The 22,290-nt window shown below is 40.1% G+C and overlaps 1 protein-coding gene across 1 annotated transcript in view; it reads right to left on the bottom strand.

Moving 5' to 3' along the window:
- NDUFS4 (NADH:ubiquinone oxidoreductase subunit S4) overlaps nucleotides 1-21,239 on the bottom strand; it is a 61,109-nt gene extending 39,870 nt beyond the window's left edge. The window contains exon 1 of the mRNA XM_048850857.2: nucleotides 21,059-21,239. Within this exon, the coding sequence (XP_048706814.1) occupies nucleotides 21,059-21,144 (86 nt within the window). The 5' untranslated portion in view covers nucleotides 21,145-21,239. The remainder of the gene's footprint in view (nucleotides 1-21,058) is intronic.
- Nucleotides 21,240-22,290: the final 1,051 nt, after the last annotated feature.

Below are 22,290 nucleotides of genomic sequence, written 5' to 3'. Positions count from 1 at the left end.
AATGCTAAACACATGTGGCTGCCTCAGTTTCCTCATCACTCCAGGGCATTCTTTGTGCTCGAGGTCCAGGCCCTTGGATTGTCCAGTCAGAGGCCATCTGGGCTCAGGAAAGCAGTCAGGCCCCCTGTACCTTGATATTTCTACATGCAGGGTGGTCTCTCCCACCTGGACTGTACAATTGACTCTGAGAAGATCAGCTTCTGCCCTTTTAAAGCCTTCAGCTCCATGTCAGGGGACACTCTGGCCATCGCCCCAATATCAGCATGAACCCCTGTCAGATGACTGCTGCTGATGTGACTCCCCCTGGTTAAATCAGGTCTTCTGGGAAGGAACCAGTCTTGTTCAAAGTGAATAGATTTCCAGTGACTAGGTAATTCCACCAGCCTTTGTAATGCTCAACCCACCATGGAGGCAAACAAACCATGGAGATAGCAAAAGGCTGCATATTCAAATGAAGTTTGCAGCCTGACAGACACACAGTGTACATAATCTAACACGGAACACATCAGTTGTACAGATATAGCCCCAATTCATCACAGACATAACAAGTAGTAATGTGATTTTTTTCACCACCACTGTGATGTGAGAATCACTGTTATGTCAACCAGCAACCAAGTGGAAAGATACCGAATCACTCAAACATTAACAAGTTAGACACTTAACTACAGAAATATTGTTTGACATGCATAATAAGATCCACTGCCTATATTATGAGCCCTCAGCTAGGATCAAGCTATTTAAGTCCTTGCTTGTTCCGATTTGCTTCAATTTACCTTAACTCCTAGTTAGCTTTTCATATTGAAAAGTGTGCAGTCCTTAAATCCTGTTGGATGTCTTTTTTGTATTAAATTTTAAAGGCTGATTCTGATTGTAATATGTAGTTTATTTAAAATTTACATAATTTTTTGAAAATGTCTTATCACATGATAGAGTACTTGTGGCACCTTAGAGACTAACCAATTTATTTGAGCATGAGCTTTCGTGAGCTATAGCTCACTTCATCGGATGCATACCGTGGAAACTGCAGCAGACTTTATAGATACACAGAGAATATGAAATATGAGAATATATATAAAGTCTGCTGCAGTTTCCACGGTATGCATCCGATGAAGTGAGCTGTAGCTCACGAAAGCTCATGCTCAAATAAATTGGTTAGTCTCTAAGGTGCCACAAGTACTCCTTTTCTTTTTGCGAATACAGACTAACACGGCTGTTACTCTGAAACACATGATAGAGGTTCAGCTTCTCCATCTCACCTGTGCAGGAAGTGAGGGTGCCCATTAGGGAGTCATTTGAAATTCCCTAATCCTGACTAAGCAGTAGCTCTAATTTACAGCATTGGTGTAAGGTCCCACAGAAACCTTATACCTGTGGAAGATGAGGTACAGCAGCGCTCCCCATTCCCAACATGACCACTTTCCCTCTTTACATCAGGGAAGCAGGAGCCTGCTCTGTTGATACCATCATATCTGAGAGTTCTGCTGTAAAGGAGAGGAGTACTTGAAGGTGCCACAAGTACTCCTTTTCTTTTTGTGGATACAGACTAACACGGCTGCTACTCTGAAACCTGCTATAAAGGAGAACTTTCTACTGACCGTTCCTGGCTAGTTTAAATCCACTTTGTGCCATTCAAGCTCAAAAAGTGCCAAGTGGACTTACCAGACCTGAACTTCAGCTCAGACTTGTTAAATATGGAAAAATGTTAAATTTTATAAAATTTTAGCTAAATTTTGCATGAAAATTAAGTAAGGCATTTGGCCTAAACACTAGTCTTGAAAATTTGTTATTTTTATTCAGATTTTAAGATTTGACTGACTGATTTTTAGGTGAAACTAAGAAGATTACATATTAACCAATGCATAGTAACAACTCCATTTTTTTTTTTTTTGCATTTAAATACACAACCAAAAAAATTAAAAAAAAAAAAAAACACATTTGGGAAGACTGATACAGACACTGAAGTAATAGAGACTTATCTAAAAAAATAAGGAAAATGTAAAGAAGTCACGTTTAGAAGAGGTCAAATTACTGTGCTTGCCTGGCTGGTACACAGAATGACCAGATGCAGAGTATTCATACTCCTCTGGTCTAATCAATAAGATAAGACTGAACTCACTGTAAAAAAAATAGCTACTTAATCACTATGTGGGAAACATCTTCTAGCACTGCCTTTTGGTCAACGGTTGGAGGCATGTTGAAGAAAATATGATGTTTTGAAAAGGGAAAATTGGGTCATAATAGGAAGACAGAGGAAAGCCTGAAGGTCATCTAGTCCAACCCCCTGCTCGAAGCAGGAACAATTCCCAGTTAAATCATCCCAGCCAGGGCTTTGTCAAGCCTGACCTTAAAAACCTCTAAGGAAGGAGATTCTACCACCTCCCTAGGTAACGCATTCCAGTGTTTCACCACCCTCTTAGTGAAAAAGTTTTTCCTAATATCCAATCTAAACCTCCCCCACTGCAACTTGAGACCATTACTCCTCTTTCTGTCATCTGCTACCATTGAGAACAGTCTAGAGCCATCCTCTTTGGAACCCCCCTTCAGGTAGTTGAAAGCAGCTATCAAATCCCCCCTCATTCTTCTCTTCTGCAGGCTAAACAATCCCAGCTCCCTCAGCCTCGCCTCATAAGTCATGTGTTCTAGACCCCTAATCATTTTTGTTGCCCTTCGCTGGACTCTCTCCAATTTATCCACATCCTTCTTATAGTGTGGGGCCCAAAACTGGACACAGTACTCCAGATGAGGCCTCACCAATGTCGAATAGAGGGGAACGATCACGTCCCTCGATCTGCTCGCTATGCCCCTACTTATACATCCCAAAATGCCATTGGCCTTCTTGGCAACAAGGGCACACTGCTGACTCATATCCAGCTTCTCGTCCACTGTCACCCCTAGGTCCTTTTCCGCAGAACTGCTGCCTAGCCATTCGGTCCCTAGTCTGTAGCGGTGCATTGGGTTCTTCCGTCCTAAGTGCAGGACCCTGCACTTATCCTTATTGAACCTCATCAGATTTCTTTTGGCCCAATCCTTCAATTTGTCTAGAAGAAGACCAATCCTGAACAACAGTAGTTACTAAAACAAATGCAATTCAAAACAGAACCCTGGAATATGCAGAACAGAAACTTACTTTTGGGAACCCAACAGTTTTTTTGCACAGAAAGGGACAAAGCAGAAATAATCTAAGAAAAAGTCAGACCAAGGATGTGAATGTGAAACAAAGTTATACATTAAACCAATGTAACTTGCTAAGCAGTATTTATTGTACACGAGCTCAAAGGCTCCAGGATGGTGCATTTTATATTCTAAAAGCTAGAAATATATTATGATTAAGAAGTAGATTCAAAACAAACTAGGGCATTTTTTCATGTAGGATACAGATATCATAATAAAAATAGTTTATGGATCTAAAAACTCTCTCTCTCTCTCTCTCTATATATATATACACATACACATGTGTATCTGTTTAAAAAACAGCTTATGTGAAGTCTGTGTATTACAATTTTGTGGCACATAGTGCATGAATAACTTAGTTTTGGAGGAGAAGCAAGTCCCCCATTTAAAAGTAGCTACATTCTTAGAAAATGCTGGCACATCATAATTTCTCCTGTCTTCAAAATGATGTTAAATGATAAACACAGAAAACTGAGTTTCTGATAGGTGAAAGGAAAACTGTTCTAGTCTAATCTAAACTACAGAAATTGTTACTTTAAAATGGAAAAAAAAATTCAAACTGTGAAAATGAAAACTTTAAAAAGTGTTGCAGGTATAAGCGGTTATGATGAAGAGTTGATGTATAATGTAAATATATATCTCAATTTACATGTGTTAACTGAATTTGCTTTTCTGCTAGAGAAGACTGCATTTTAGGTATACAGGTGTTGCTCATCTGGAGCGTGCCTAAAAAAATACAAAAAAAAAATTAACATTGTTTGACCTTTGGCTGCTAACTACTAAGTATCATATATCAAAGCCAACTAGTATAGAAGATCACCTGTCTTTGGAAATTGAACTCATGACCTTGTAAGTACTAAATACTTGATTAAAAAGGAAATAAGCACTTTTGTCAGAGTGGCTCAGCACACTAAGAATGAAGCAATCTAAGACCAACTTTAAATTACTATAGTAGCTGTCAGAGAACATGTGATGTAAAAAGGACAAGATTGTGGATATTAATTTCTTTAGCAATAGGGTCATTTATAAGATGTTCCACTCATGTCAAGTGACTGAATTGTTTTTACTATTGCAATCTGCTGTAGTACAACTTCTGATCAGCAATTTGGTGTGTAACTGCGGAAGGCCATTATGCACTACTCCCTAAACCAGAAGACACACATCTGGAAATTAACCTTTGACCATAATCCTGAGTTGGCAGATTCTCAATGCAACAGTGGAAATTTGGATGTTAGAGGGGAAACAATCCTAACAATCCTAACATTTACATTTAAATCCTTTAGTATTTAATTAATTTGGCCTATGCAGCATCTTCTTAACTATTGACTGTTTTGGGGATTATCTATTTTTGGAAAGGGTCAAGAGAAATGGGGAGAAGGCTGAAAGTGGAGGGGATTTCAATTAAAAACACAGGTGATCTAATTTTGCCATGTCTGTTTTCTGAATGTCAAACTTCTCCCCTCACACACATACATACATTCAGGTCACATCAATAGTAACTGTAAATAAAAACTGTGCTCAGTGCTCTCTTTATAGTAAAAAGAACAGAAGTCCCAGGGTTTAATGCCAACACCGCAAGGAATGAAAGAAACTCAAGTTCCATAACTAGAGCCCTACAACTCTGTGGATATCTGCTTTATATCCTCACCCGCAAATATCCACAGACCACTTTTCAGATCGCAGATTGGGTGTGGATGGCAGATTGGATGCAGATATACATTTTGTATCCACACAGGGCTCTATCCATAGCCCACCTCTGTGGTAGGGAAGTCTGTGCTCTTTTTCTGGTATAAAATGTATCCTGAATTGTGTAAAATTAAACAAAAAACAATGCAAAAACCACTAGAAACTTTACATAAATTTTAGGTTATACTACATTACTGCATGTCTAGCCTTTCCTCTTGATGTTGCCTCCCTTTTTATTTCATTGAGCATTTATATTAACATGCACTGTATTGATAGGTCTGGATATAACCCAAAATAGTGAGGGCCACAAAACCTGGCTTGTAAATTTGTGCATCTTATTCTTGCCTTCCATATCCCCAGAATATTCCCACTTAAGAACCATACATCCAACTGTGGGGGAAATAATCTTTTAAAATGTTATTGAGAAACTTCTTGGTTTCACATTTTCAGTCCGCAAGTGAAGCCAAGTTATCTGTTTGGCTAGCAAGCCACAATTGCAAGGATAGCTATGACACACACACAAGCTATTTCACACAACCAATGCGTTTCAATTTGAAATACTTCATAATATCAGTGAAAGGAAGAAATGCATTCTGGAAGTAGCAACTAAATGAAACTCACTATTTCACAGACTTGTCTGCAGTCAAGAGTTCACTCTAGTCATGACAGTGGAATTACCAAAATAATGGACTCCCTTGAAATCCTGCCCTGTTTCATTCTTCCTGCTTTTCTCCCCCAACCTTTGGTTTCCTTCCTGATCTATAGCTTTTGTCCTCAACTCCACTTCCATCTTATTCTCTGTCACTGTTCCACCATAATGATCCACCTTGCTGCTTACTCATCACACTTGCTTTTAAGCCTTATTATGCATCTGTGGATTTGTTTCCAGCTCTAATATGTTAAACTGCTGCCGACCTGCATTTTACAGTACCGAGTGTGGAACAACCATCATGACACTTTAATATGCTTCATTTATTGTTGCATCCAAACATACACAAGGGTGCAATCCCACATCCAGGAATCAACATTAACTGAACATCCAATAAAAGTCATGATGTGTTCGAAATATCATTAGAATCCTTAAAACAGAATTTGGCCAGACTACAGTAGTCAACAGTTCCAGGTGGACTTCTGGTGGAACATTAGCGTGTGCAGCATATTTGCTTTTGATCTTTAACCTCATTACACTGTATCAATAAGATTTAAAACCTGCCATTAGAGACAACACAGAATATAAAAAGTATTACTTTTTGTTTTGTTTTGTTTTTTACGAAGAGTCTAATCACAATGCTCTTTTGTTGTGGGCAATATTGTGAAATAATTAACTTCTATCATGCACATTTGCCTTTGGCTTGAAACAAATAACCAATTACAATGCAAGTTACCTCCTGCTAGGGTCTCCAATTATAGTTTTACAGAGTGTTACATCAAATATCTAGATACATCAAACTTTCTAGGACACATTTGAAAATAATAATTATGTAAAACTAATTTAGAAGGCAAGCCTGATATATATCGGAGAACATTATATCATGTAAATATCTACTCTCTTGGGACACTAATACTTTAGACAGATGAGGGATACATTATTGTATGTTATTAGCACATAAGGTGATTTTACCGTAGTTTATTTTGAGATAAATTAAACTGTATTTTTCCTCCACCTTTTTCCTCTCCAGACTTCATGTATCTTAATTTCCCCTTCTCATTTTCTATTTACAGCTAATTTCTTATTTGCTTTTCTGCTTAATCTAGAGTACTGTGAAAGACATTTTCAAAAACCCCAAATAAATAGTTTGCTTATCTTCTATATTTTCTTATGGTCCCCTGTTCTCTTAGTTACTGTATTATTCCCTTCCTCCACCCCATTTGATTTTTCTTTATATTTTCTTTCTCCTTGTTGTAGTCTCTCTCTATGCTCTTGGCTTTTGAGCAGCTATTAGCTCCTTAAAGGACTACCTGCTAATGCTGACTAGTTTCCAAAGTGGAATAAACCCCTAAGGCAAAACTAGTGCTCAGGATGCAAAGCTTACTCTTACTATAAATTCCAGTTCAAAACACAGGGAACAATAATGAGAGTATAACCTGTGGCTTCTTATTTTCAACACCATCACCATCTACATTCAGACAAAATATTACTATTGTGAAACTGCACTTCAAACAATTTACAGAGAGCATATAAAGATTCCTTGAATGCATCACAGAAGTGTCAGACTAGTGCAGGAAAAAGCTCTACATTATTGTTTTAAAAAAAGATTACAAAAACAATTAAATCACTCATTTTTCTTAGCATTAGGCCTTCAAATATCTAAAAAGAATGCCTTATTTTATTACTATAATCATGTACAGCCTCTCAATTAGGTTGTTTTAATATCTCCCAAAGAGCTTCTGTGCATGAAGTATCAAAGATTAAAAGACTACCTAAACGTCAATTAAAACCTAATATTTATTTACATTCTGTTATGTACATTAATACAAATTTTATCATTAGCATTTTGTGGGAGGCTTTTTACTTTGTTAGACTGATATTAAGATGGCAACTGGGAAAGGTATACAGATATTAAGGAGCGCAAACTTTATGAAAGATGTGCCTTCAAATATTTGTTTAAAAGTAAACTCTAAATTTAGAGTCCATTTTTTAAAATAGTGAATTAAAGTTCAGTATGAAAATAAACTTCTATATTACTAGTCCAGTCTTATAAACAGCTGCAAGAAATGTTTGCCCACACAAATTCTGTGGCTGCCTACAGTCTGTCTAGCACAGTCAAAAGTTAATTTACTTTCTCTACATCAGTCGCAGGTCAAGGGAAGATTCAGACAGCAATAAATTACAGCAGCTGGAGGTGGCTTGTTAACAAAATGGTATATAAATATACCATACTGGCCAGCAAGGAACAATGTCACCTTGAAATACATAATAGATAAATTTACACATATTTTTAGTTTAAAAAGAGACCTCTCAGGTCCCCAAGTACATCTGATGTAAACTTTAGTTCTAATATTAAAATTTGAATATACATTAAGAAGGTGAAATTCATTTTTGACCTTGTCTCCTGCTAGATTGATCAAAGGACCTATTTTATTTAGTTACAGAAGACTATATATGACACTTCTGAGCAATCTCAAGATACACATTTGTAAAGAAGTTAGACTTAAGTTCTTAGAAGAAGACAATGAACCTCATAATAGAAACAAAACTTTTAGCAACGTGACAGTGCCTTGCTTTTACTTAACTGAACTAAAACTTTAAAAAAATTGAAATTCCTCACATTTTTGTCTCAGGATGAAAGTAAAGTAAATTCAGAAAATTGTTAAAGAAAATGTTTAAATCATCACAGGACTCAACCAAATCTATTAAGACCGCTAGATAAAATAGTGCAGAGAGTAAAGGCATTGCACAGACTTCACTCAGTCTATTTATACTAAGAGTAGGTTTAAGCTTCCCTATAAAAGTATGTAAAGCTTCTCAGGATTACAGTAAACATGGTTTTTCATTCCCACAACCCAGTCAATAACAGGAAAGTTAACAGTACGTGCAAAAGGTGATTTTTCCCCCCCTACTGCCACTGTTCCAGGAATAGTGGCCCCATGTTAAAAACTGGAGTCTAAATGAAAACTGTTCATTTTTTAGTTTCTAAAGAACCAGTAGTGCACAAAAAAGCATCGTCAGGAAACTAAATATAAAAAATAAGCGAAACAGACATGAACAGGATTAAGTCTTCCCTTCATCCACATACATAAATAGCATAAGCAAGAAAGAACCCATTTCTTTAATATTTCCACAAATTTATGCTATGTAAAACACTGTTTTGAAGCTTACTTAAATAAATGGGAAAATTTAAAAGTTTAGAACATTGGAGTAGTACTATACTAAATGCCTTATCTGTAGTACAAATTATGTATACAGTGGCAACACAATAGCTGTTTTCAAATAACTTAGGACACAGCCAAGAATTTAAATTTTGAACACTTTAACCCACCCTTGTCCTACTCCCATATCTACTTAACATATTTAGGTGACAGTTATGAGAGAGTACATAGGCATTAACACAATCACAGTTATCACGTTGGTTTGCTTTTATTTCCAATAAAAATAAAAATTTTAGATACTCATCCATAGCCTATTCTGTCTTATGCTGTGAGGAGCCATAAAAAGCATCCTACAGAGGTAGCAAGCACTGTTTCGTTTCTCAAATGTTTTACATTTAATTATCCAGAATTTCCATTAGTTCATAAAATTAAAAAATTCTGATGCTAACTACACTTGCAAAATGATTGCTTTGGAGGCAACAGCTCCTACCAGTCACTGAAGCCAAGCACCACCCAAAAAGTTGGCTTTTCTGATTACATAGTGAGGTAAATATTGTCTGGAGTTGAAACTGACAGTGGAAAACTGTGACTCCACAGTTGACCGAGTTATAATGCCCAAAGCCACAGAAAACATCTATTGAAGGTCATTTTTGTAACCCAAAAGGCAATATTTTTCCCACTATCAACTAAAAACTTGGTGTCTTCTCCTCTACAAGGATAGTTAGGGAGACAAAAAGGTGCAACTAGATGTAATGGAAAGGAGTTAAGAACAGGACATTTAGCCAGAAAACAGTGAGATCTCCTTCTGGTCAGATTTATCAGTCTATGAAACAGTTCCTCCAAAAAAGTGATAGAAGCCCCAATAGAAGAGTCATTTAAGATTTAGTATACAAAGAGCACTAGAAAATAGACTGTTTGGAAAAATTTCTACTACCAAGAAAGTAAAATAGATGACATAAAAGGTGTTCTACCATCACCACTAACTTCTATCATCAGGGCCCTGCATACGCTGGGATTCCACTTCCCCTGAAAGTCTTTGGAATTTTGCCAAATGGCAGCAGAATTCTAAGTTTTGGCAGCTGAATTTATGATTTTACTGAAGATATAAGCTCAACATGTTGTTCCCCCTATTCCCTGGGTCAGAACATGGCTACAGCTTCTTCTTTCCATGTAGCTTTTACCACAAGGGGGAATTAATTACATAAGTAGAGCATTCTCACATTCTTGCTGCCCAAAAGCAGGACAATAGCTCTTCTGGCTCATCAGGATCAAGATGTGTGCCATGGGAGAGAACATGGAAGTTGCGGGGCCAAGCCAATGGGCTGAAAGTCTCGGTCAGAGTTCTGTCTCATACAGGATGCAAACATGCACAGCTGGATAAAGCAATCTGGAGTCCTGAGAACACCAGTACATGGGGGCCTTGCATGGCTCCCCCCTGCACCAGAGCCTCACCCACCCTCCATCTGGGGTGGCAAGAGCCCCCCATCTCTCTTACAGAGGCTGTAGTATGCTTCTCATCCAGGCTCCAGCACTTCAGTTTTAATCCAGTCACTGACTTGTGCGGCATTGTGTATCTTTATTTTCTCAACTGCAAAGGAAGATAGCTACTTGACCTTCAGAAGAGAGTTGAGGATTAAAAGTTTATGTAATGTTATGAAAATATAAAGTGTTTATTATTCCTCTCAGACAATGCCAAACGGAAAGAATGTCAGTCACAGACACCCCTACAGACACACATAACTACTGCAGATATATCCATAATGTAAACCAAATCTGAGTTAAAGGGGGGTTGGGGGTGCATTACTAACTTTATCTGCTGTTCCTGCTATGTCCTCTGACAAAAGAACAATTTAAAAAGAATTTCTCCTGAAGAACAGCATTCTAACAATCTTATTTAAATAAAAATAAAAGCTTGGATGTGTCTTTTGCATTATTGACACAGCAGATATTTCCAAAGCCTATGTCTACATTTGCATTAAGAAAGGCTTCCCAATGCTCACTCTAAATCTAATGGCACATCTTCTCTAACATGCTGTACCTGAAACAGGTTAGCGATTGTCATACACTAATATTAGATGCAGATGTGTAATTCCTGCAACATGCTAGTCATTCCCAATTTGAAAAATCTCAGCAATGGTAAATGACCAAATACCCCTTTCCAATATTCTTCCACCTATTAGTTAAGAGAAAAAAATTGTTGTAAAAACCAAGATAGTTGTATCTAATATTAAATGAATTCAAGAACCTGTGGCTATCTCCTCAAAGTCCCAATTATGGAGAAATTTAAATAATCCATCAATAAGCAGATATCAAGAGGACACGACTAATGAATATGATTACACATTCATGAGTAATGAATATGATCATCTGCCGACTATCAGAGAATGACATGTCAATTGATTGCTTATTACTAGTTATTTGTATTCTGGTACAGGTCTCCACTACGCACTTGGCACTGTATAAACACTATTCTCTCTGTGCGTAAACTATCAATGACCCCGTTCCCCAAGATCTACTTTACAATCACAATATCAAAAATCCAACTGCAAGATGTGCACAGGCATATCTCAGCCACAGTTAGCCTACCTAGGCTTAGTTCTGGGTGTGCTGAGGTAACTCCATTAGGGAGAAAGCAAACAAACATTATTCTTGCTGTGATGTGTTATTTTTATATATAAAAATAAAAATCCATATTTTAAAAGAGAAATTGGAATAAAAATTTGTCCTACCCTATGATTTATGATTTCTGTTACCTTTTGAGTGAGTATTACCTTCCAGAGTCAAAATATTGTTACAAATCCACTATGTCACAGTTAAGAAAAAACGATGTCACTACTTCTAGAACTTCAGTACTTAGTGATTTGTTTGACATTGTAGTCATTCCAGACAACTGGAGAAGCACAAATTAACTAACACTATTTTAAGAGGTGTGCCAACATGACAGGTAATACTGGAGTACAAACAAGAAAGCAACCAAAACAAAGCTTCATTAAACACAAGAGTGAAAAAAAAAATCTGTTTTCCAAATGAAAAAATAATATTTGGCACAGAAGTTTTTTTATCTGAAAGGAAGCATGTCTTAACAGAATTGAGATCACAGAATTCTGAGCTAGGCAACGTGAGTTATTTTGCTACCGACTCACTCTGTGACCTTGGCCAAATCAATTAACAAGTCTGGTCAAAATTTTCATACTTGGGCACCTAAACCCACACAAATTACTGCAACTCTGACATTATCAAAAAGACTGACAAAGAAAGTGCTGTAGTCATCATTAACAGATTGGAGTATGAAAGAGAGGCTGCTAGGCAACTCCCTGACACCACATTTTACAGGCCATTACCCTCTGATTCCACTGAGGGGTACCAAAAGAAACGGCACCATCTGCTCAAGAAACTCCCTGAAGAAGCACAGGAACAAATCTACACAGACACACCCCTAGAGCCCTGACAAAGGGTATTCTATCTGCTGCCCAAGATCCATAAACCTGGGAATCGTGGACGCCCCATCATCTCAGGCATTGGCACCCTGACAGCAGGATTGTCTGGCTATGTGGACTCTCTCCTCAGGCCCTACACTTCCAGCACTCCGAGCTATCTTCGAGACACCACTGACTTCCTGAGGAAACTACAATCCAACGGTGATCTTCCAGAAAACACCATCCTAGCCACTATGGATGTAGAAGCTCTCTACACCAACATTCCACACAAAGGTGTACTACAAGCTGTCAGGAACAGTATTGCTGATAATGTCATGGCAGACCTGGTGACTCAGCTTTGTGACTTTGTCCTCACCCACAACTATTTCAGATTTGGGGACGATTTATACCTTCAAGTCAGCGGCACTGCTATGGGTACCCGCATGGCCCCACAGTATGCCAACATTCTAATGGCTGATTTAGAACAACGCTTCCTCAGCTCTCGTCCCCTAATGCCCCTACTCTACTTGCGCTACATTGATGACATCTTCATCATCTGCACCCATGGGAAGGAGGCCCTTGAGGAATTCCACCAGGATTTCAACAATTTCCACCCCACGATCAACCTCGGCCTGGACCAGTCCACACAAGAGATCCACTTCCTAGACACTACAGTGCAACTAAGTGATGGTCACATAAACACCACCCTATACTGGAAACCTACTGACCGCTATACTTACCTACATGCCTCCAGCTTTCATCCAGACCACACCACACGATCCATTGTCTATAGCCAAGCCCTAAGATACAACCACACTTGCTCCAATCCCTCAGACAGAGACAAACACCTACAGGATCTCTATCAAGTGTTCTTACAACTACAATACCCACCTGGTGAAGTGAAGAAACAGGTTGACAGAGCCAAAAGGGCACCCAGAAGTCACCTACTACAGGACAGGCTCAACAAAGAACAGAACAGAACACCACTAGCCATCATCTACAGCCCTCAACTAAAACCTCTCCAATGCATCACCAAGGATCTACAACCTATCCTGAAGGAGGATCCATCACTCTCACAGACCTTGGGAGACAGGCCAGTCCTCGCTTACAGACAGCCCCCCAACCTGAAGCAAATACTCAGCAGCAACTACACACCACACAACAAAAAGACTAACCCAGGAACCAAACCCTGCAACAAACCCCATTGCCAACTCTGTCTGCATATCTATTCAAGAGACACCATCACAGGACATAGCCACATCAGCCATACACACCATCAGGGGTTCGTTCACCTGCACATCTATCAATGTGATATATGCCATCACGTGCCAGCAATGCCCCTCTCCCATGTATGTTGGCCAAACTGGACAGTTTCTACGCAAAAGAATAAATGGACACAAATCAGACATCAGGAATCATAATATTCAAAAACCAGTAGGAGAGCACTTCAATCTCCCTGGACACTCAATAATAGACTTAAAAGTGGCCATTCTTCAACAAAAAAAAACTTCAAAAACAGACTTCAATGAGAAACTGCAGAACTGGAAATAATTTGCAAACTTGACACCATCAATTAGGCCTGAATAAAGACTGGGAGTGACTGGGTCACTACAAAAAGTAATTTTCCACCTGTTGATACTCACACCTTCTTGTTAACTGTTGGGAATGGGCCATATCCACCCTGATTGAATTGGCTCGTTAGCACTGACCCACCACTTGGTAAGGCAGGAATAAATGTCCGTAGCCTCTGTTTGCCAGAAGCTGGGAATGAGCGACAGGGGATGGATCACTTGATGATTGCCTGTTCTGTTCATTCTCTCTGGGGCACCTGGCAAGGGCCACTGTTGGAAGACATGATACTGGGCTAGATGGACCTTTGGTCTGACCCAGTAGGGCCGTTCTTATGTTCTTAAGGCAACTCCCATCTTTTCAGCAAATGCTGTATATTTATACCTGCCTACTGTATTTTTCCACTCCATGCATCTGATGAAGTGGGTTTTAGCCCACGAAAGCTGATGCCCAAATAAATTTGTTAGTTTCTAAGATGCCACAAGGACTCTGTTGTTTTCACCAGTTCCAACGGTTAGTTTTTATGTATACATATAGCCACATAAAATATATTCAAACAAGCACTAGTAATGAGCAGATAAGCAGATTTTTAAATCTGTCAGTCCAGTTTGCTCAAAAATCCTAGGCATAAGAACTGTTCTAGCCTAGAAAATAACTAGAAACGCATATTGCTAATTAGTCTGATTTTGGAAACCACATCTCTGGAAGTGTTTGTACATCGGAGGGTTATGTAAATGGATTCTTTCTTCAACTTCTAAACTGGATAAACTAAGAAGTGAGACAGACTAGATGCAGAGAGAAAAGAATGGGGAGAGAGAGAGAAAAATGGGGTGGGAGAGTTAAGCCTGCTCATATTCTGGTATACCACCAGATAATTTTCACAGTTCTATGGTCTACCAAGCTCCAGATCTCTGAAGCTCATTCAACGCAATCCACTTTATTCACTCAGTGTTCCATTAAACTAACAGACAAAAACAATGAAATTATCTGATAAGTATGTTTATGGAAACAAATTTAAGGGATTACCTTACCTTTCATATTCATTACCATGTTCTCCCTGTGCAACTGGCAAAGGAGCAAGATAGGAAATGAACAGATCTGTTGGGCTTCTTTTCTCTGTCATTCTTCTATGTTCTCAAGACTGGTTTCTAATTATTGTGAACATATATCTACATAGCTACAATACATACAAACTCAAGAACAAGATTCAACTACTACTCTGGGTTTCCTATTTTGCTTGGACACAAAGCGTGCATTTAATGACAGGTTTGGAGAATTTCTGCCACACCACCTCCATAAATACATCTCTGTTTTCACATACTGATAGTCGAGTAAGTACTTATGATGTACTACTCCAATACTAGCAATCATATTCATAACATCCTTACAACAAAATTATGCCTGGCAGGTAATACATCATTCAAGAAAGATCATCTATCCACCACAGCACACTGTAGCTGTCAGAAATGAAAGAAAAATGTTAAAGGACAATCTGACATTGTAGGATGCATGTTACTAGATGTTGAACATGAAATCGATTACTTCTGACATGGAAGGCAATAGTTTTCCACTCTGACCTGAAATACATCATGAAAAAAGAGAGAGAGAGTGTTTATTTTAAAAAAATGAAATAGAAATGTGGATTGCACTTGCATTACTAGTTAGAGTACTAACCTTCAAAACATTGATCTAAGCAATTCTAATGTAGTCACTCCTATGTCCTCTGTGTCAGCATATTAGCTCAAGTCATCTGCTGCTTGCCTGTTTGGCTCACCACTAACCAAAAAATGCCATGAGTGCCCACTGACTCAGGAATTTAGCATCCATGCACTGGCATTTCCTGCCTACACAAGTCAGAAATATTGCTCTCATTCAATTCTTTTAAGCAAAAAGCAAATACTTGTCATCCCTCCTCCACCTTGTGCTTTCAATTATTAGGTCAACATAGTTGAGAAGTTCAAATATGGCACATGTTTTGCGAAGTACTTAACTGCCTTGGCATGGTAAACCACTTCAACTGGAGTCATAATATAAGTAACAATCAAGGTCATCTGGAGAATCCAGAGGAGAACTTCTCATCAAATTACTGGAAAATGACCCCAAGAATAATTTTCGAACTCAGACGACACCCACATTGTCCTGCTCAAAAACTGAGAAAAACAGCAGAAACTTCATGTACACAAGACTGTAAGATTCGTTTAGGCCACTGCAAATGAGCCTGATGTTTGAAGGTACTCACTCTAATTCTAGACAGCTTCAATTCAAACTATCAGAGAAATTCTCTTTATATAATCTAGGCACATCAGTTGCTTTTGTACTGCATCAAGCCTCTATCAGTATGGATCAAATCCTATTTTGAACTTGGATAAGAGAACGCATCGTGCTGCTACAAGACCATCAAGCCAATCATTCAAATACCCTCATAACTTAAAATTCTAGCATCTTATTCAGGGATCTCTTGACAAGAACACTACCCTTTAGTGAAATGGCAGTGGCCCTAGTAAGGCCTGGAACACTTTTTAAACCAAGGACAATGACATACCCATATTCTTACCAAAAGTGCTATGACACTTCAGAATCCATGCAGAGCAGATAAGATCTCAGTTTAAATTCTCATCCAAAAGAGATCCCCACACAATAAACTGCAAGGTATACCATTTTTCTGCCAGTGAAAGATGAAGGGTGATATCAACCTTGCTAGGAACTGAATCCAAGGTTCCAGAGTCCACCTAAGTGTGTCCCTTATAGAGGAACCAGCATCATGGTATCTGAATGCTCTACCAACTAATTATTCCAGAATAGGATATTAAGCTATCCTATTTAACATTTCTTATAGCAAACACTTTCTTTAAGACTTGGCCACCTCTGAATGGTAGAGTTAAATTGAGGACCCAAAATATAGCAGGCAGGTCAATTGTTACCACATGACCTTATGACAACATCTACTACCTTTAAAAAAAAAAAAAGTAAGTGTTCCTTTAAGGCTCCTTTAAGTTTATGGTGACAAAATTAAATTGGCTGCTCTTATATAAGTAAAAGCCACTAGAAAAGCAGGAGAATGCCACATTGCACTAACATCAGATAAGAATTCATAATCTAAAAGGTACAAATTATATATATATATATATATAAAGAAGAGAACCAAGGCAACAGGCAGCCCGAGGGGAATACGTCTAGGACTCATGAAAAGAAACAAGTACTGTACTGGCCAATCCCGTATGCAGGACAAAACTTCTTGTTTAACTAGACCTTTTCACTAAAGTAAATGAGGAGTGCATGATCAGGATTTAAGAGAACTCTTGCCACCCTCCGGTTCTGAAGATTTTGGCAAATCCTGCTACATTATTCCTATATCTAATTAAATAGACAAAAGTTACATCCAGCGACAAGGCAGAAAACGCCTTCTGTAAATATCACGTGAAGTCTGAAATTCCTATCATCTCTTCGGAGAGAGGAAGCAAAACCAAAGCATTTCAACTAGAATAAAAAAAAATTAGAAAAAATGTAGTTTAAATGTAGTCTCTGTAGATTTTTCTTCCAAGTCCTCAAAAAATTTCATTTTATGACAATTTCAATACAAGACACCAAAAAAGATGAAGGTCTATGCAAATCATTATTATCTTGTTAAAAGCAGCAAAGTTTAACAGTTGAGATATAACACCTTAAAATCAAGCGCATTATGAAGGTGTACTGACACTTCATCGTAACTCAGTATCTTTCTGGCACATTGTCTTCTTCAGGTGGGGTGTGTGTCAAAATCCTGAAAGTTGCTGTATGTGGGCACATGGATGCACCCATGCAGAGCTCATTGCAGGACTAGAATGCACCTGCTGTTAAATTCCTACAGCTGAGATATTTTTGATTCAACTGTTTGGGTGGCATTTGACCACAATGCTAAAATATTTCAATTAAGAAATGCTATTTTTAGGAGGTTCCACCACTACACCCACACATACACTTATGTAAAAAAGGATTACGGGGTAAAACAGCAGAGTAAAATTTTCACAACTACCACCACTTAAGTGTAAGTTCTTCCAGCTATGGCTGGATTTAGGGGCAGGCAACCGCCTGGGGTGCCAGGCTTGGGGGATGCCAATTCAGGGTCCTATTTTTGTTGTTAGCAACAAAAGGGAAAATAGAATGTTTCAAGTAAAATGTTTCAGGTATTCCGTATGTAGATTAATTTTCATTAACCTCCTAGAATGTTCTGGACCTTTGCAGAATCTTGTGGAACCTTCCAGAGTTTCTGAGAACTACATTTTCCTCAAACTTCCAAGAATGTTATCAGCCATCCCCTTGTGGGTATATGAGGGGTGGGGCATTGCCAGTCAGTCTTCAATGACAGGGATAAATTATGCATCAAAGTCGTGAAATGGGCTACAAAATAAAATATAAGGTATTTAAAAGTTTAACAAATGGGCGGGGGGCACGCTGAAGACACTCCTCGCCTGGGGTGTCATTTGGTCAAGGGCAGGCCCTGCTTCCAGCATCACTTTTCTGGGCCCCTGAGGAATCTTTACGTAATTTGCTCCAATAAGCTTGTCACATGCATTCCACTTTCCTCTTACTCTACTTAACTGCCACTTGATTTAACAAGATAAAATAAACTTCAGGGTTTTTTAAAAACTCAGGACAGAAAATAGTCACAACTTGATATCTCTGAAGCTGCATGCTCTAATGTCAATTTATTTGTGAAGAATTATGGGGGTCCTGAATCTTCTGGGACTCTGATACCCTGTGTTCTGCTGGGTCTAAATATATATAAAAAACATGAATGCTGTTTCAGGCTGAACTCAGAATTTCCTTGATTGTGGGTGTTTAAACTCAACCTTAAAATCATTCAGAATCAAGCCTTGATCCTCCAATTCATTGTACACCGGTGAGTCAACTGCTGCGCTCATGCAGAGCCCCAGAAAGTTAATGGGGCTCTGTGTGCACTTAGCAACCCATGGTCATGCAATGAACTGTGTACCATAAAGTATTGCAAACCCTGAGCTCCTCACAGAATAAAGGTTCTATTTTCCATTTTTACTTATATGACTCCCCCCACCATTACCACAGTAACTGAGTGCATCACGTCTGCAAAACAACCCTGTGAGGTAGGAAAGTACTACACCTCAACCCCGATATAATGCTGTCCTTGGGAGCCAAAAAATCTTATATCGAATGATGATATAATGCTGATGATCCACGGAGCGTGCAGCCGCACCCCCCAGAGCGCCCCCCTTTACCACGTTATATCCAGATCCGTGTTATATTGTGTTGCATTATATCAGGGTAGAGGTGTATTTTGAAGATAGGAGACTGAAGAGACCAAGTGACTTGCCAAAGGTCACATACAGGAAGTTAAAGGCAGAGAAGAGAATTGAACTTAGCCAGTGCACTATCCACCATCTTTCTTCTTCTTAAGTATAAACAAAGGTCATTTTGCATAGTTAAATAAAAACCTCAAGCATTTAGTGTTAAACAAAAGGCTTTTTCAGTGCTATCTTTATTTTAGAATCTCTTGCTACACGTTATTTTAACTGATGTTTGACCTTTGTGCATGGGAATTAATAAAGTCAAGTTCATATTAACAGATTCTAAAGCAGGGGGTTGGACTAGATGACCTCCTGAGGTCCCTTCCAACCCTGATATTCTAGGATTCTAAAGAATTTCACAACAGATACAGGTTTCAGAGTAACAGCCATGTTAGTCTGTATTCGCAAAAAGAAAAGGAGTACTTGTAGCACCTTAGAGACTAACCAATTTATTTGAGCATGAGCTTTCGTGAGCTACAGCTACTCCTTTTCTTTTTACAACAGATACAGGAATCATTTTACACAGAGTTGAATTGCTGTCACCTCAAGGAGGAGGACACCAAGTAAAAGGACAACCAGAGTACCAAAACAACAGAGGGAGAAAGAGAGACGGTTAATATGACCAAGTACACTCATCCAAAAAAGACCATTGGTCCTTGATGTTCCACAGAGGCTCTTTTTGTTTTTGAGATACCTCTGGAGAGAAACCTCCCTCGCAGTGAGCCGCATGGAACTCATTTTCTCCACTGAGGAAGGAGAAAGGGCACCAAGATAAGAAACTTTGGTCTGACGGTGTTTATACATCTCAAGCCTGATGTTTAGATCAGTGGTTCTCAACCTTTACAGGCTACTATGCCTTGTTCAGGAGTCTGACTTGTCTCCCATAGCCCAAGTTTTACCTCACTTAAACTACTTCCTTACAAAATCAGACATAAAAATACAAAAGTGTCACAGCACACTATAACTGAAAAATTGATTACTTTCTCATTTTTCCCCATATAATTATAAAATAGATTGATTGGAATATAAATACTGTATTTACATTTCAGTGTGATAGTTCAGCCTGTTTTTCACTTGTGAGCCTTGTCTGAAGCCCAAGTCCCACCACGCGGGGGCTGAAACATGTAACTTATCTTCCTGTAGCCCTGTGGCATGGGGTCCTGAGCAACTGTTCTCCTTGTAGCTCCCAGGTTAAGAAACACTGATCTAGATGAGTTGAGTACCCCCTGGGAGACCTCTGCATACCCCCAGGAATACACGTACCACCCTTGTTGGGAACTACTGGTTTAGATCACCAAGCCTAAGGCCTCTGGCTTAATAAACAATAACACAGAAGTCTTACAAAGCTTTCAGCCTTCAAGACATTTTGCAACCATTAACTAATCAACAACTTGTTGAGGGGGCCAGAGGAAGGGCCCAGGTGAACAGCCACTATATTTGATGTTCTCTGTGTATATAAATCTCCCCACTGTATTTTCCACTGAATGCATCCGATGAAGTGAACTGTAGCTCACGAAAGCTTATGCTCAAATAAATTTGTTAGTCTCTAAGGTGCCACAAGTACTCCTTTTCTTTTTGCGGATACAGACTAACACGGCTGCTACTCTGAAACCTATATTTGATCTGTAACACCAGAAGGGTGACGATAAAGCAAAAGCACTGCAGGAGGGCAGAGGGATCATACCAGGGGGGCAGAATAAGGACCACCACCACTTTCTGTCTCCCTCACACCTCGGCAAGAGGCCATCGCCCTCAGAAACTGGGCACCTTGGGCCTGTATTTCAGCAGCGCTGGGGGCCAGGCCCCTGGTAAGCCCGGGCTGCGGCGACACAAGCCCCTGCAGGGGCCCGGGGAGGGAGGAATGGGAAAGGCCCCGAGAACCCTTCCCCAGTACAGGGGCTGCGAGCGCCGGTTACACGAACCCCCAAGGGGGTGCTCGCTCTCTCCGGCGGGGAGGGAGGTGGGGACGGAGCAGGCACCCGTTATCCCCCGAAAACAGCCGCCCCGTTGCCCACCCCGCTGACACCAATGGGCCGCAGGGCCCGCGGCCGAAGCCAGTCATACCCCGCCCTCCGGGCCGGGAGGGATGTCCGGGGCCCCCATTACCTGGCCGCAGTCAGGCAGGCAGCGAGCGCTCCTCTCCCCCTCACAAGCCGCCTCCGAGCCGCTGACATTGACAACGCCGCCGCCATGATAGCAGTGCCAGAACCCCTGCGAAACGGCGGCCTCCTAGGGTCAAAACTCCTCCGCCCAGAGAGGAAACGCGAAGGCACCAATCATCAGCTACCTTCCGGCAAGCGCGGGACGTGGGGAGGGGGAATGGCAAAGGCAAAGGCAAAGAGGGTGGGGAGGGATACCAGGCAGGGAGCTACCTGGAATGGATCCTTCCGATTTTTTACATCCAAGCCCCTAAATTGTAAAATACAGACGTCCAGGGATTCTTGGTGTATCAAAAAATCCCAGACCCTGACATAGTGTAGTGCAAATGCACTACAAATTGTTGCAAATTGGCACCTAGGAATTTTTGGGCCTATTCCTCTCCTAATTAAATGTCATAAACAGAGAACAAAAGAATGCTTGTCTTATACAAACAATTCAGACCCTGATGCATCTGGAAGCAACTTCATTACAAATATCCCGATTTAGTGCCTGGATCCTGCTAGATCAAGCTAAGTTTTGGCTACAAACTCCAGTTTTACCATGTAAACCAAGGGTGGCCAACCTGTGGCTCCGGAGCCAAATGTGGTTCTTCAGAAATTAATATGCGGCTCCTTGTATAGGCACCGACTCCAGGGCTGGAGCTACAGGTGCCAATTTTCCAATGTTGGGGGTGTGCTCACTGCTCAACCCCTGGCTCTGCCACAAGCCCTGACCCCACTCCACCCCTTCCTGCCCCCTCCCCGAGCCACTGTGCCATCACTCCTCCTCCCCCCCACCCCCAGCCTCCTGCATGCCATGAAACAGCTGATCGGGAGGGGGAGGCACTGATCGGGGGGCTGCTGGTGGGTGGGAGGTGCTGGGAGCGGGCAGGGGAAGGGGGAGCTGATATGGGGCTGCTGACATATTACTGTGGCTCTTTGGCAATGTACATTGGTAAATTCTGGCTCCTTCTCAGGCTCAGGTTGGCCACCCCTGATCTAAATGTGGTGGATGTGCAGCTTTTCCTAGTCAACCAAAATAATCCATATTCCAACATGTTGATGGGGTGCTGGAACAATTTTTATAGTGGGAGTGCTGAAAGTCATTGAACAAAACTATAAACCTTGTATATGATGGAAACCACTTCAAGCTAGGCACCCCCAGCAGCCCCAGTTCCAGCACCTATGCATGTTGTGGTT

Source organism: Caretta caretta, chromosome 5 (assembly GCF_965140235.1).
Source record: "Caretta caretta isolate rCarCar2 chromosome 5, rCarCar1.hap1, whole genome shotgun sequence".
Taxonomy (NCBI): domain Eukaryota; kingdom Metazoa; phylum Chordata; order Testudines; family Cheloniidae; genus Caretta; species Caretta caretta.
The sequence above is the reverse complement of the archived record's forward strand: the minus strand, read 5'-3'. Positions and strand labels throughout refer to the sequence as shown.